The sequence below is a fragment of the Etheostoma spectabile genome, chromosome 5, assembly GCF_008692095.1.
Source record: "Etheostoma spectabile isolate EspeVRDwgs_2016 chromosome 5, UIUC_Espe_1.0, whole genome shotgun sequence".
Classification (NCBI taxonomy): Eukaryota; Metazoa; Chordata; class Actinopteri; order Perciformes; family Percidae; genus Etheostoma; species Etheostoma spectabile.
Genome location: NC_045737.1, coordinates 7,111,617 through 7,128,154, shown reverse-complemented (window position 1 = coordinate 7,128,154; position 16,538 = coordinate 7,111,617). Strand labels below are relative to the sequence as shown.

The 16,538-nt window shown below is 39.8% G+C and overlaps 3 protein-coding genes across 5 annotated transcripts; 2 read left to right on the top strand and 1 right to left on the bottom strand.

Moving 5' to 3' along the window:
* Positions 1 to 154: 154 nt before the first annotated feature.
* Positions 155 to 2,514, bottom strand: LOC116690267 (uncharacterized). Its single transcript, XM_032517089.1, has 4 exons — positions 2,111 to 2,514; positions 1,394 to 1,523; positions 1,128 to 1,261; positions 155 to 1,011 (listed from the first exon to the last, which is right to left on the bottom strand). The coding sequence occupies exons 1-4, from the start codon at positions 2,228 to 2,230 to the stop codon at positions 238 to 240; spliced, it is 1,158 nt and encodes a 385-aa protein (XP_032372980.1). The 5' UTR covers positions 2,231 to 2,514; the 3' UTR covers positions 155 to 237.
* Positions 2,515 to 2,670: 156 nt separating this feature from the next.
* Positions 2,671 to 8,094, top strand: zcchc8 (zinc finger, CCHC domain containing 8). Of its 3 annotated transcripts, none has more exons than XM_032517079.1 (15): positions 2,671 to 2,906; positions 3,094 to 3,136; positions 3,231 to 3,305; positions 3,572 to 3,671; positions 3,761 to 3,838; positions 3,976 to 4,079; positions 4,344 to 4,409; positions 4,528 to 4,588; positions 4,670 to 4,806; positions 4,897 to 5,039; positions 5,135 to 5,250; positions 5,511 to 5,597; positions 6,288 to 6,408; positions 6,724 to 7,227; positions 7,306 to 8,094. In XM_032517079.1, the coding sequence occupies exons 1-15, from the start codon at positions 2,732 to 2,734 to the stop codon at positions 7,713 to 7,715; spliced, it is 2,220 nt and encodes a 739-aa protein (XP_032372970.1). In that variant the 5' UTR covers positions 2,671 to 2,731; the 3' UTR covers positions 7,716 to 8,094. The 3 variants fall into 3 exon arrangements, with proteins under 3 accessions (XP_032372970.1, XP_032372969.1, XP_032372968.1); XM_032517078.1 differs by having other exon boundaries at positions 6,724 to 7,231; positions 7,271 to 8,094; XM_032517077.1 differs by having other exon boundaries at positions 6,724 to 8,094.
* A 1,345-nt stretch (positions 8,095 to 9,439) lies between these two features.
* On the top strand, positions 9,440 to 16,538 carry LOC116690265 (CAP-Gly domain-containing linker protein 1; the record flags this gene model as incomplete). Its single annotated transcript, XM_032517085.1, is given in 6 exon segments — positions 9,440 to 9,616; positions 14,046 to 14,334; positions 14,905 to 15,464; positions 15,906 to 16,030; positions 16,125 to 16,341; positions 16,426 to 16,538. Coding segments are annotated over 5 exon segments (1,106 nt in total), but the record flags the coding sequence as incomplete, so codon positions are not given.

Sequence of the window (16,538 nt, the reverse complement as noted above, 5' to 3'; positions counted from 1 at the left end):
GTGTCAAAATCATATAGAATTGCGTTGATGTAAAGTGAAATGAAATGTAAAAGAACTGAATTACATCAGTAAAATTTGTATTCACAATATGTTACTTGTTTTTTCAAAGAATTATTTTAGAATCAGTTTTGTAAAACAATATAAGGTCAAACAATATTTATCAAAATTACATTTATTAGAATACTGGACATTGTTTTACATTTCAGGTCTCTGTAATGATGCCTCAGCGGAAATCCACTATTTACATATAAGACTGGAGTACAGCACATGAGCCACGCCTGTGATGAGGTTGTGGTTGGCAAACTCAAGGATAAGGAGCAGGATGGGGTACTCGCTGTGTCTCCTCTCCATGGTGGACTCCTCAGTTAAGCCCATCCAATGAAGCAGCAGTGTTTGCATGGCTTCTGGGAATAGCTCTGTTGCTAGTTCCTCAGCAGGTGGCAAGTCACTAATTTGTTCAATATGCTGAACTTTAAAACCCTCCACTTTCTGGCTGATGCTGCTGTTGGCTGCATGAAACTGTTGGCCTAGCCAGCATCCTACACCGCAAAGCAGGGAACTTGAATACACACAACCCCAGTCTTTGGCCTTTAGCAGGGCTAGCACAGTTTTTGTCACATCCTTTTCTTCTAGATTCCCATTTATGTACTGATCAATGTTCTCCAAAAGCAGCAAGACAGTCTCCAGCTGTTCTGTGTAGCTTTGAGTCTCACATGAGAGTTTTTCATCCAAGCTGTGCAATTTTTGTCTCACTGTGGATACCAGTTGGCTTTGCTCGGTTTGCAAGCTCTGCTTGGGGAAAGAACAATAATCGTGATCTGCTGATGTATCACCTGTGTCACTGCCATATACCTCCACCGAATCCCTGACAACCTGGTACTGCTGAGGTTGTGATATTTCATTGTTTGATTCTGTATCATGCAGGCTGCTGGACAGTGCAAAGTCAAGCTGCACACTGAGGTTGTAACTCATTTCCAGAGGGCTGTCATTTATCTGCGATTTCCAAACATCCTACAAAAGGAAAGACTAAATCAGTCAAAAGGCATTTGTAGGCAGGGTGTATAAATAAAACCAAGTGAATATATAATGTAAAGACACATAATGTTACAATGTTAACTGTACTGCACCTGGAAGTTCTCTAGTACAGCAAGCTGCTCTTGCTTACTGTACATCTCAAAGGCTACTCGAAAAAGTCCTTGAACGCTGTAGAACCAGAGGCTGTTACTTGCACTAGGTACCTTCAAGCCATGGAACCTGAATGCTGCAACAAGAAGTCAACATTCAGCTGTCAAGTGTTGAGTGAGAGAGAGAGAGAGTGTGTGTGTGTGTGTGTGTGTGCGTGGTCTAAAGTCATTGTAATATCTTTATGGTACTATTTTAACTTGCTTTTTACCTGAGGAAAAAAATATTTTTGTTGCAAATCCTTTCTTGGCAAACTTGGCATGGTGTCTGGGATGGTTCTCCGTGCGGATGTCTGTGTTGGAGAAGAGATCAGCTCCTAAATAGAGAGGGACCATTGGACTCTAAAATAGACAGAGGATACATATAGGTTTGGGAATCGCCAGACGCCTCCTGATACGATATCATCACAATACTTAAGCCATGATACAATATTATTGCGATTTTAAACATATTGCAATATTCTGCGATATATTTCAATAACCTTCTTCAAATGATGTCCCCAAAAGGAAACTTTGCCAACATCTGTTTTATCTAAAAAGATATATTTATCTGTTTGTTTATATCACTTCAATTTTATTGATGCAAAATGGGATTGTCAAGCAAACAAACTGACCAACACATATATTATAAAAGATCGATACTGTGATACTTTGGGCGCCTGTGTATCGATACAGTATTGCCACTGAAAATATCGCTGTACCGATTTTTTTTCCCCCACATATGAACCCAAGAAGCTAAGTTAGCCTACTGTTTGTGTTCAATGGAGCTACACATGATGGCCGATATAGCACCATCTAGCTGGTGTCAGGGGTTATGAAAAATGTGATTACAAAAACAAATCTACAATTTTCACTGAAGCAAAGAGCAAAACATATCTTTGAGTTTGCACTGCAGACTGTAAAAATAAGGTCTGAAGTGATACACTCACCTTGTTGGGACACTCTGTCAGCCTGAACGACGTCAGATTCACCAGGTGAATGAAGCGAATCTTCCGTGCGCCCCCGTCCCACTGCGGTAAGGTTAAGTGGATAGTTGGGCAACTTGACATTGCTGGAAGCAAAGTGAGCTTCTCACTTACTCAAAATTGTGTCCAGTCTAGTAGAAAGACTAAATGTTTTACCACAATACTGTAAATGAAGCTAAAGAAGTCAAAAGGTTGGAACAAACAAATGAAACTGACTCAACGGAACAGAAGCGTACGGTTTGGACCAACCAGCCATTCATGCCCTCAACGCTGTATTACGGACTAAAGAAGCGGCTCTAATATGATGTATAAGAGTGGCTCCTTTTTTGCTGACCCTGTGTGGTCTTCTTTGTGATGTTTGGTTTATGTGTAACTTATACATTTACACATAGTAATCTGAGGAGATCTTTAGCAGCAGAGTTTCTTCTCTTTTTGTTGGATTTCTGTAACCTGTAATACAATGTGGTGGGCTAAATAAACCCACTAAAATCCTCCTTCTAACCACGTTTACGTCTACTTTACACGTGACATAAGGAGGACCAATGAATTCGAAGGATAGATACTTTCGTTAGTAGCTGGGTAAAAATGGCTGAAGTTGATTTCGGCGATTGTGAGCTATTTCAGCTGCTTGATGACTCCGCACCGGCCCCAACGCATATTCGTTTCAAAGATGATGATGAGGAGGACAAGGAAGAAACGAGCCAGGTCCGGAGCAGACTGGAGGAGTATGATGACTACATTCAGAGACTCACCGAGGAGAATATCCTTGTGTCAGATGCGCTCATTGTATGCTAGCTAGCACTGTGGCTGTAAGTTAGCATTAGCGAACCTCAGCTAGCACCGTGAGACCCTCCTGTCTGTAACCAAACCATAAAAAGCACAACCTGAAAATGTTTGCTAATGGATTTTTTGTAGTATTTCTGTCTATTTCCTTAACTCGTAGTTACATAAAGGTTTAAGAAGAAAACTGAAACTCCTGACACGACCAAGGTAACCGTTAACGTTAGCTGTCACTAATGCGCACAACAAATGAAACGAAACCGATCACCCAATAACCAATACTCCTTTTCCTCTGACTTTACAGCGGCATCACAATCGAAGATGTCAACACCGACGGGCCAGCTCTTCAAGTCATTTATGCAAACAATATTATCTCGAAGTAAGCAGTCAAATGTGTTTATTTGCTTTGCATATTACGTTTTGTCACGTCTGTTTTGACGTCTTGTTGACGGTCAAGTTGAGGTTGTAACTTGTAATTGTACAAATATATATTGTTTTTACCATGTTGACATTTTGACAACACTTGTAGTTTTTACATTATGGCTAATAAGATGATAGTGCAGCATATTATGTACTTGTGTATGTGTTGTGTGGACCTCCATTGCTAAATTGTTAACAGAAAACAACAAATGTGTCTTCTTTTAGGCAGTGTCGTCAAGAAATCGAAGATTGCATCTGCAATGTGATTTTGAAGCACCAGAAACCCAGCAATGAAAAAGACTCCCTCTTGCAAATGAAACCTCAGGTGTTTACCCTGAATTTATTTTATTTTGATTAATATCAATACAGTTATGAATTTGCAATGAGCAAAAACATGTTCTATCCTCTATGAAGAATTCAGCTTTTGCTTTGGATGAAGATCTGCAGAAGTCCTCTTCCGGTAGCATAAGAACAACAACTGAAGCGTTTAAAGTGAGTATTCACTGTTGTCAGTGGTTTGGATATTGCACAATTTCTTGCCACACGAGAAATAAAATTGGATCTTTTCAAATCTAATCTACATGACACGGTATCATATCATTTTTTTTCTTATTATTTTTCTATCTCAGGTGGTTGGAAGTGTATTATATTTCACTACATTCAGTATTGATAAACTTGGACAGCCTCTGGTGAATGAAAACCCCCAGCTGACAGATGGATGGAACGTTCCAACGTATCTTTTAAGCTGGATAAAGAGACACATCATCAAAAATCTACAGTCTAGTTTGTCAGGTCATCTGTTTTGAACATGTATTTTACATTTGAGAACTGCCATGGGATAAGACTTTAAAAAAAACAACAACTAAAGATGTCCTGATTTGAAATGTGGCAGTTTATTTAAAATATCCAGCATACAAGTCAATTAAGGCGGTGAAATAGACAAGATAACGAGTTTGTTGCTTTGCACAAACGATAGAATTCCTGAATTGTTGCAAAGCTATCTCCAGGTTTTTAACCAAGTCGTTGGCACAGATGGGCAGGACATAGAAATGAAAGACAAAAGGTATGTCAGGTTTTTAATGAAGCTTTATTTAGTTTTGTCTTCTGTTTATAATTAGCTCTGTTACGTTGCTTTGTTGCATATACCTGTATGATGCGTATCACTGATCTGTTCATTCTAGACCCAAATCAATGTGTTTCAACTGTGGTTTGAGTGGTCATCAGCTAAGAGACTGTCCCAAGGTAAGAATACTAATGGTATGAGCTCATTTAAAGATGAGAGAGAAGAGTATGAACTTGATTTATACATGTTTACCTTTCTAGCCTAAAGACATGGCTGCAATTAATGAAAGAAGGAAGGAGTTTAATCAGAACAACAACCAGGCCATGCAGAGTAACCAGCGATATCATGCTGATGAAGTGGAGGAGCGGTTTGCTAAATACAAGCCCGGAGTCATGAGGTAGACACAAACATCATTTAATCACATGCAATAAATATTGAGCTAATTTTGATAATTTAATGTTTTACACTATGTTGTGCTTTTGTACAGTGAGGATCTGTTGACAGCGCTAGGAATTGATGGAAACACCATCCCACCTCTAATTTATCGCATGAGGCAGTTAGGCTATCCACCAGGTTGGCTCAAAGAGGCAGAGATGGAAAACTCTGGCTTAACAATGTATGATGGAAATGGTAGGTTTTAAAAGAAATTGAAACTACTGCAAAACCTAAGAATGTTGTTATATGTACAAATGTTGAACTGAATCTGTTTCTTTCTGTTTTTATAGTTTCAATTGAAGGTAAAATAACAGACAATACCAATTCGCAAAACATCTCTTATGATGTTTCCAAACTGGTAGATTTCCCAGGCTTCAATGTAACTGCATCACACAACGTAAAAGATGTAAGTCCTACAATATAATCTTTTTCTTAAATGTATAACTAGTTGTATATGCTGTCATTCCAGGTATCTAAATCATTAGAAAAGGTTTATTTAGATGTATGCAAATACTCACTTTGAACTAAATGTGTGCGTAAATTATTTTGTCTATCATACGGAGTCAGCCTCATAATAGCCATACACTGTCATGCTTTTTAGTGGCAGGGCATCTTTACAAGAGTGTTTCATCTCACACTTTTTTGTTCTCTTTTTCTGACATCCAGGAGTTCATGCAGTATGGTTCTATTCCCATGCAGACCAACCACTTGAAGCAAAACTATGCAGCTTACCTGTCCAGCAACTTCCCTATGGTAATGATCTTAAAGTTCCTTAAGCAGTTAGGTTTATCCTCTCAAAGCATGTAGGCCACACCTGCTTCTGACAGACGGTCTTGGACTGCTTTAACCATGAAATATCACCTTGGGTAATATTTGTCAAATCTGCTCTCATTCTCCATGATACCACTGTAGTTTAAAATTAAAGATTCACATGTATAATAGAAGCTCTTGAGTTAGGATAATGTTACAAATGAATTGTTGGATTATTATGGTGTCCACATTGTAAATATTGCAGTGACTCCTGTCCTTTTCAAACAACAAATTCAACTTCTTGATACTTGAGCATGAGAGGTAGGCCGGATAGGAAGATGCATTATTTTAAGGTAATGTGACCAAATAATGAAAATAAATCTTATAAAGTCACACCACTTTGAGAATAAAATGTAGTGTGTGTGATGGGTGGCCTCAGCCTGCCACTTTGGTCCATACAAGCAAAGTCTATGCTGTTCACATGTAATGGATGCCCATTCTTCATATTCCCCATTAGACATCCATTCATTCTAATCTGAGTGCACCTTCCTCTCATTCTTGCTTCTGGAATTGAATGTTTCCACTTTTTTATTAATTAACTAGCACTGATAAGGAGAGGACGTGTAATTGCTGTGCATTTAGGAAAAGCCCTTAAATATATTCATTCCATGTGTCATTCTTCCTTGCCAACAGCCTGGTGGCACCTGCAACAAGAGACGGCATGAATCTGAGTCATCTCCTCAGCAAAGAAAGAAGACGAGGCCCAGTCCGGATCGGAGCTCTGAAAGAAGCTCGGACATGGATATTGAATCAGGTAACTGGTCCTCCCAGTCACTTTTTTTCAGCAGGCACATCATAATGTGTCTTAGAGGTCCTATACACAAGTTACATGTACACAATAGTATGTTTTTAAAACTAAATAACGATTTTTCTCAATCACAATCTAGATATCCACACTTTTGTTCTTGCGACTTGATTTTTTTTTAAAACTGCTTTTTACAATGTTGTCACGTAAATAGTTTTTCAGTTTTTATTTATAGCTGAATAATGCTAATAACTACTTGAATCATCTGCCTCTTCGATTGGGTCAAATTGTCATTTTCTAACCTTTTTGGGCGTCTTCCCTCAGACCCAGGAACACCTTATGATCATGGCCCAGGTGACTTCCAGTTCCAACCTCCGCTTCCCCCTGGCTCCCCATGCTTCAGTTCACCACCTCCCTTACCTCATGGCACTCCTCCTGCTACACCCACTCCCCCACCTCTCCCTAAAGGCACTCCTCCCCCCACACCCACTAACGGCTCCCCAGCTCTGCGGGGTAGTAACTGGGTAGTAGTTGATGAGACTGTGGACGGAACGGCGGATGAATTGTCATTGGAGGAACTGGAGGAGCAGCAGAGGCTGATTTGGGCAGCTCTAGAAAATGCTGACACTGCCACAAATAGCGAATCTGAAACACCCGCAGCGGGAACACCTGTACTTGGTTCACCAAGTATGTCCACACCTGTTCATGTCGACACAGAATCGGATGAGGTTGAAGAAACGATGGACACAACAAGACCTGCAGAAACTTGCCATAGCAGTGAAAATGAAAGTGAACCAGGGGTTCAGGAGATTTGCTCTCAGAGCCCTGGTCTGATCAAAACCAATGACGGCAGCCCCCAGATCTCTGATCCAGTCAAAGCCCCAGACGACAGCCCTCAGAGCCCTGGTCCAGTCAAAGCCCCAGACGACAGCCCTCAGAGCCCTGGTCCAGTCAAAGCCCCAGACGACAGCCCCCAGAGCCCTGGTCCAGTCAAAGTCCCAGACGACAGCCCCCAGAGCCCTGGTCCGATCAAAATCCAAGACAACAGTCCCCAGACTCCTGGTCCAGTCAAACACCATGGAGGCAACCCCCAGAGCTCTGATCTAGATTTCTATAATGGAGCAGCTAGGGATTGTGCTTCTCCTACGCATGACGAGAAGATAACAGCTGTTCCTCATCGTAGCAGGTTTGCAGCTGGCATCGTTCCGTTTGAAGATACACCAGAGTACACTGAAGTTGCTGAAGCCACAGGGACATACCTTAGGATCAGAGACTTGCTTAAAAGTTCCCCTCGAAGTTTAGCAAAAAAAAAATAACAATGTACTGGCTATATTTGGAACACAAGAATACATTGATATTTTTTTAAACAAACTTTTATTTTCATGACCATCCTATCAAGCATGTTTTTAGCAGTTTATTTTTTGTACAAAGTTGAATGTCTATGCTGTGTATATACATTTGATCTGTAAACCTACAAAGGAGGGACATTAATTGATGCTGCAACAATAGTTTTTAAGTTTTGACCAATAAGTCTATTTTTTGTAACAGTATCGTGCTTTTTATTTTATTGTAAAATGTGTGAAATGGTCATTTCTTGACATGTAATAATTTTAATACCATGATGTTAAAATGGCCTTTTCCATTTTCATTCTACTTAAATTGCTTAAAAACCATAAGTAAACATGCTTTTGCTTGCTTCAGTGCATTATTTTGTCTGGCAGCCACAGCTAGATGTGGGTTTGATATCATTTAGCTGTATGTTGATAGCACGCTGTAGTTGATTGTTTAAACATTTTTAGCAGTTTAGTGACCAAGTTTACCCACAGTCTTTCCTAAAATCAGCTCCTTACTGATTTAATGCACATTGCCAAACAATTTGCAGGTAATTGGAACTACAAAATTAACAATGTGTACCTTGTCCCTGGGACATTAGAAACCTTGGTCTACATTTTGTCTTAATAGATTTATATTGCAGCTAAAATAAAGATTATTGACGATTTGTTTTTAAAATATCTGCAAGCAAAAAAACATCAACCGACTTTAAAGACGCTATCGAGGCTAGCTGTGTCAGTCAGTCATGGGTAGGCATGTAATAAAATAGTTGCCTGATGTGTGTTATCTTTTGGCTGAAAATAAGATGAAAATTACTTTTCTTACACATTCAGGTTGACTTGTAATTAATTTTGGAGCATTGGTATTTATTATTTTTTTCATATTTAGTAGACAATATTTATCCTATTGCTAGCAAAAAAGAGTCAAAAAATGTCCAAGGAAATTCCCAACATAGTGAATGTTATGTCAATTGTGTGTTTCTATGTCCATATTCCAAACTAATAGCATTTAACAGTAAAAACCCACACTCATCTAAACACAGAATAATTGGAAATTACTTGCATACATGCACACAAGAAACTTCCATACAGCACATACTTATACAATTATACATGCTCTTGTGTCTGAATTAACCTTTGTTATTTAACCCATTGCAAAGTAATGTGAAACAGATGGTGTCTAGTACGGTCTACACTCCAACCTTTTGTAATAAAGCTATTACATTGCAGGCCTGAACTCAGGACTTTAAATTAAACTTTTTCATTCTGTTGGTCTTTATATTCAAAATAGACGTTAAGTCACATTTTGACAATTGGATTTAAGTGCTGTAATCATTTTTTCTAAATTCTGACTTTATTTGCATAATTCCAACTCTTCTTTTAAAACAATCCCCAAATTCTGCTATTTAGTTTGTTATAATTTGAAAAAAAACTGAGATCAATCAAGCATAGATTTAATATGTTCCAATCCTAAACATTGACATACAGTAGAGTTGTTTGGGGTTTACTTCTCTACTTGTATGCTTGAATTATTACATTGTTTGATGGTATTAACATTTGAACTTCTCCACGGTACAGACCTGTACCTTTGCCAGCACAAATATGACCATAATCTATCCCAATGTGACGCCCTTTAGTTTACCAATTGTACCTGTAAAGTTGTTTTGTCTGGACATTGTTTTGTGAGGGAGTGTTCCCTCTTACTGAACATATCATCTTTGGTCGGCACTTAAAGTTGACGTTTCCCTCGGCCGTTGGACAGACAGCTCGTACGCTGGGCTGTGCCTACCCGTGACTGATCCCAGTCGTCGTGGTTCCCCACTTAGCTAGCTATTAGCTCTGTGTGTTTTTACTGAGAAGACGTAGGCTGTACAGAAACATATCAGGTCAGTATTAGCTAACGTTAGCTCACGCCTAGGTCATGTATTTCCGTAAATGTGCGTGTCCTTTTGCTGCTGATAAACCAGGAAACTAACCGCATGTGAAAGTTGTCCGGGTAGTGTAACCGCTAGACGTTACTTGAGGTGTTAGTTCAGCTAGCTAGCGAACCTACCGTTAGCTAACCAGCCCTTCTTTTGGTCCCCACCACCGGTTCGGGCCTCACTGCTAACGTTACTTAGCAACTAATCACGTATGTTCTTATCCTGATAATTAACAGACTGTGATTCCGTTTTAGCCGGAGAGGTGACAGTACAGTCAACAAACCGCTTATTACAACATCATACAGCAAGTTATATTTACAGGTGATCTAATCTGTAACAATTTGCCAACTTGTAGCAGCAGTGTGCCCTACTGGAGCTTCGATGACATTGCGGAGACTTTTGGACTAGTGGGACTTGCTTCAGTCGCTATGCTTAACGTTACCACCGTGGTCAGTCAGTGGGTTATTCGTATGTTTGAGCATGTTGATGGTACCGGGTATAACTCATCATACACAGGATATTGTCTCACTAGATACGTCGATTTAGCTAGAAAGGTAAGATAACTGCTTTGAATTTTTTTTTTTTTAAAGGCTACACTTTTAACGAACCAGATGTGCCACCTCATCGATGTTAGCTACAGGCGAGGCAAGTTAAAAGGCCAATTTGTTTCCAAAACCATAAGATTACTTACTTAACTGGACATGTAAACAGTTACGCTGTGTAAAATGTGTCAGTGAAGCAACTGCAATAGTAGTTTCAGCATTTGACCGTTTTGAGGTTTAAAGGTGTGACTTAGGCATTTATGATTAAGCCTTTCTGTTTCATACAAAAAACAGTTGAACTAGTTTGGAATGACTAACAAGACTTAAGCTTTAATGGGTTTAAATCTTAGATTTGCAAAGGCAATACCACTTGAAACTTCGAAATTCCTGTGTTTCTGCTAGTCTTTGAACTCCATATGGCATACATGAGAGAATGGCTAACACAAATGAAGTCAGATCAAAGTAATTATAAATTGGTCACTTTACAGAATCATAATATTTCATATGTGTATCACGTAAGTTATCAGCCCACTGGAGTGAAAAACATGATCTATGATTTTACGTTAACATTATTTAATACTCACCATAGTTGGTTCAAAAGGCTCTGTCAGTTCTGCAAAGTCTGGATTTTACATTGGGGCTGCAGTGGAAACCTTGACTACCCAACCATGCAAGCTATTACTTCAGGTCTCAGTTATGTCTCGTCACAATTGTAAGTGCCAGATCTGAGGAGGACAGGGCAGTGTTGACATAGAAGGTAGGTTTAATGTCCACCTGTGGATAATGCGGGTTGTTTACTTGAAAACAGGTGAATCTGTATTCAGACACTGAGGACACAGGATGCTTATAGCTTTTATTCTGTGCTCATGTCCTGTTAGTGCTTTTTTTACATGGGCCTCTGTCAGTGCTAGCAGGGGCCTACACAATCATCACAGCAGATGTTTCCTCAAAAAGGAAGAATCAGAGCTCAATTTGGCCTAGTGATGACAAAAGCAAGCATGTAGAAGTAAGGGGTAGATCAGTGAATACACATCTGAAGGCGTAAAGGCATACTAACAACTAGGGCTGTAGACTTCGACCAATCAGTAACAGCTGCACTCGCTGTAAAATCTTTCCAAGGAAACATGTTTGTACTCAAAATCCTTGATGTCAGTGGCTAATATTAGCCTGCTGAAAAACAATGGAATAAAAGCCTGTTGTAAATGTGTAAAACCAGTGACACCCTCCCATCAGTTAACAAATACTTGGGATGGTGAAATGCATAGAGACGTCACTGTTAATACAAAACACGCAAGCAGATTCCACTAACGTCTGCATCCTAAGTGGTTTTGCACTCTGCAGTCAGCAAGCTATGCTTAACTGGAAGCACTGTGCCCTGCACAGGCAGCTAGTTAACTATGTAGCAGTGTTATGAAGATATTCATCTACAGATGAATTTTGTTTTATTCTGTAGGAAGTTTTTTCCAACATGCTTTTGATAACAGAGGACAATGAAATACTGTTTCATCCATTGCTTGAACAGACTCGGCGCGCATAAACTGCTGACATGAAGTTATTGTGTCTTTGCAGTCATTTTGAGAAGTAGATTAATTCTCAGTTCTGTTTTTGAGGCTTCCATCATGTACCCATTTCTATTCGTGTATTTACATTAGGAAAAAAATGAAACCAGACTATCATCTAATCATTTTATTAATTCCGTTAAACTTCTGCAGAACATTGATATTGGCTTTTTTCCAGGTTGCAGATTAGAGTAAAAAGATTAACATTGCTGTAGTAGGAAGTTCTCCAGACTAAGTGGATCATTTCCAGCTGACTGCTTCAGCTCACCAATCGGCGCTGAAACATTTTCTGTCAATGCTCACAAGACACTCGTAGTAAAGCCCGGCGATTTTCTACTAAGACATCATAAAGAAATAGTTTTTCAGAAAACACTTCTTGTGAAATTAAACAGGCTTATGGGTCAATCAGACAAGATATTAATACAGTTGGTTACATTTTTTAACGTGTCCCTTTTTTAGTTGTAGCCATTGAAATGCTTCTTTAGTCCGACCTCCTCTTGACAGGAGGGCACTAATCGGTATTATTCAAAGGCACAGTGGGAGAAAACTGGAACGCTGCATTTGAACTAGGTCACTGCCTTCTGATGGCCACTCGTTATTATCTGCTGAGAAATATCTAGAGGGTGTGTGACAGCGTATCATCTCGGTTGTTTTGGTGAACCTACGTACTTTAGCTCTTAGGCCCTTTAAGGAATGAGAGGTATGTTTGCGTGACACTGTTGAACAAGATCTGTATTAAATTTCTACCTGGTGTGAGATTAGATCAAGCATCTTTGCTGACTTAAAAGTGACTCAACACTTTGCAGGAGAGGGGTTTTGTTAATTTGATATGTTATAGGTTTAAAGGATTTAAGAAATACCTTAACTTCCAAACACGCTTCCTCTAAGAATGTTAAGAACATTTGTGTTACTCTACCCCATGGTCCTGAAAGTGTTTGAAATCGTTGCCAATGATTGAGAATAATTAAACCATTTATCTTGACATTATTCAAGCTATTACATAAACTGAACCCATATGGCCTGTGATAATATTCAGGATAAGTAAAATCACTGCTTTGATTGACTGGCACGCCGTGTGTAACATTGTGATGCATTTGTGATTGTGTGAAAATGATTCAGTTATACAATCATAGTCCTCACCCTTATTAGTCCAAAAAGTAAGCTCTCTGTTCTCACCTGTAAAGCGCTAACACAAATTTCAGGGACATAATGTACAGTACCTAAACCTTGATATCAAAATCTATCCAAGAGGTGCTGTTCTCTAACTGACAGGTGAACAGCACTTGGAATTCAATAACATTTTTGATATCAGTTTTATGCATATCTAACTTAACATACATTCTTTTCTAATCACTACATTTTTACCAAATCTAAGGTGGCAATATGGCATCATCATAGTCATGTATGTACACATTCCAGTCATTTTTGCCAGCTTGCTTGTATGTGGTTTACGTTTACTGAATGTGGTCACACAAACAAGCATCAGTCTTTGGTGTCCTAGACTTTCTGTGCACCTGTTCTACAGAGATCAGGTCGATGTGATGCAACCCTCCAAGAAAATGCTACAGATCTGACAGTAGATTGGCCTGAAAATCAAGGCTTGTCAGTATTTTGTCTGTAGCTTTGCTCGTTTGTTGTAATTAATTAATGTAATAGGTGTATAAAAACCTATCATGATTCCACACTAAGTCGTATTTTGTCATATTGTCAAACTACCAACAACGGGGGGCATGTTCAAATGGTAGGCTACATTCAGCCAATCAGTTTCTGTGGTGAGGTAATCTGACAAACAGGATAATCTGCTGCTGCTAATGGTGGTCTTGTTTCTACAGTAATCCTGTTTTAGAAAAAGCTGCCAACCAGATTTACATTTTTTTTTTTTTTTTAATGCCAGAATTGAGATTGAGTGAGACTGTTTGGACTACTGCATGTTTTGTGGTCAAGGTCACAGATGAACTGTTCATGATGGCTGAAACATAGACTGCATGTCGGCTGGCCTTTGACACAGTATTTTTAGGTCTTAACTGTGACGTGGTGTGTGTTGAGGAGCTTGTTGTCAAAACAGAACCGAAATGCTGCCACTAACAGAGCGCCAAAAACAAAGTCAATGAACATGACCTAAAAGCATATCTATACGTGCTATTTTTTTTAGTTTACTCCAAATTAAATTATTGCTGTCACTGCCACCACAGGAGAGGCAGGAAAAGACAATAGTACATTTACTTTTTGATTAATTAACTTGTTAAATAATTAAGATTAAGAAGTAATGTTTCTTATTTTTCTTCCATACAGGGTCCTTTCTGTGGGCAGCACTCTTTCTCCCTCCTCCTGGTTTTTCTTTTTCTTTTCATTTTTTTTGGTCTAATTTTGGTGAGGAGAAAGAAACTTTGCCGTCACAGAGCTGCAACCTGTTTTTTTGATGATCTGGGGTCAGTCTGTACCCACCGACGGACACAAGCCTTTTGAGTCTAAGGGATCACTGGCAGAAACATGAGCACAGCCAGGCCCAGTGGGATCAAAGGGCCCAGCAAGATAGCTAGGCCACCTGGGACAGCAGCCCCCAAGACCAACCCCAGCACAGGTAAGAATCTTCCCATGTACAGCTTCTTCAACCTTTGGTGAACATGAGTGTAATGTTTGCACTTTTTTTTCAGATTTTTCATGTGGATATTGTCAGTTTTTCACTACAACAACTTCTATTACATCAATAAATGTATATCAATCTAATAATATAATGTACTGTATATCTTAATATTCTGTTAAAATATGATTATATGGGATGGTGATAACAATATCTGTCATCTATCATCTCTTGATAAGGCAACTGTACAGTTTAATATTGTATTAGTTAGCTTAGGTTTGTAGAAAGGGCTCACAGTCCTATATGCAAGGCAAGTGACTATTTTGTGTAGTGCATTGGGGATGGCATTAAGGGGATCTGGGCATCACAGCATTACAACTTTACTTTTTGCCAGCAGTACTAATTTGTATAAGAATAGCGTTAAAGCCATCTTTTGAAACATTTAAATTGTCATTGTATAATCTGGACATCTAATTAATATTGCAGTGTTTTGCACTGCATTGGTGACATTTGTCTTTCACACACACAAATCAGTTACTCAGTGGATCTGTTCTTTCTCCTTGTTTGTAGCGGGAGTTAAAGCTGCTGCGGCCGACAAATCAGCCGCAAGTGCCAGTGGAGGAGATGCCGGGGAGAGTGCTGGGGAGAGCTTCCAGATTGGGGAGCGAGTATGGGTAAATGGGAATAAGCCAGGCCACATACAGTTTTTGGGAGAGGCACAGTTTGCTCCCGGCCAGTGGGCAGGGATTGTTCTAGATGAGCCAATTGGGAAGAATGATGGGTCAGTGGCAGGGGTGCGCTACTTCCAGTGTGAAGCCCTGCGAGGAATTTTTACCCGCCCATCCAAGTTGTCACGCACAGAGGGCGAGGCTAATGGAACTGAGACGGCACCCCCCTCCCGTGCTGCATCACCCACTCCTTCAGTTAGCAGCGTATCCTCGCATACACCTGCCACAAAATCAACATCACCTACCACTGCAACCAAGAAGGCCTCGTCCACTACACCAGCTACGCCAGCTACACCATCCTCCAACCTCCCACGCACAAACAGTGAATCTGTCTCCAACCTCTCAGAGACTGGATCTGTCAAAAAGGGGGAAAGAGAGCTGAAGATGGGTGACAGAGTATTGGTAAAATTTGTTACATTCTCTAACAAACTGTACCTTTTTCTTTGCCTGGATATTTTAGTGTGTAACCAACAGAACCATCCTTTTTTTTTATTTTTCTTCTTTCAATACAGTATTCCTCAAATGTCATACAAACAAATGTCCTCTGATTCAATAGATGTACTAGTACTAACACAGTTTTTGCAATTGGCTCACCACTTCCAAATGTAAAAATACCATAATTAATTAAACCGTTGACTTAATCAATTAAAAGAACAAAAAACCATGTTTGTTTTCACATGTTCAGACTTTGGCCTCACTCTGTTCAAAGCTAGTACATGTTTCTGTTGCTTTGATGGAATTATCTCACTCAGGGTTTATTACCAGGCAAAGCTGATTTACTGTTTGGGCGTCTTTAATCCGTTGAGATTAATTGTCGGCTAACGTTTGGTGTTTTCTTCTCAGGTTGGTGGTACAAAGGCAGGAGTGGTACGTTTCCTTGGAGAAACAGATTTTGCCAAAGGCGAGTGGTGTGGTGTGGAATTGGATGAGCCTCTAGGAAAGAATGATGGGGCAGTGGCGGGCACAAGGTACTAAGCCACTGTATCTGTAAATAACAACAACAAAAAAAATGTTACACTATGACTTTCATTATCATGATTGTATCCCATCATGTGTCCCCAGATATTTTCAGTGTCAACCCAAGTATGGTTTATTTGCTCCAGTGCACAAAGTCACACGCATTGGCTTCCCTTCCACCACGCCAGCCAAAGCAAAAACAACGGTTCGGAAAGTAGTGGCCACACCATCAGGGCTAAAGCGAAGCCCTAGTGCCTCCTCCATCAGTACCATGAGTTCTGTGGCATCCTCTGTCAGCGCCAAGCCCAGCCGCACAGGCCTGGTGAGACATAGAAACACTCAGTTTCATCTGTTCTCTAATGCTGCGCTTACTCACTGACCTTGCTTGTATTCTGTCTCTCCATAGCTAACAGAAACATCATCACGGTATAATCGTAAGATTTCAGGCACCACAGCCTTGCAGGAGGCCCTAAAGGAGAAGCAGCAGCACATTGAGCAGCTAATGGCTGAGAGGGACAT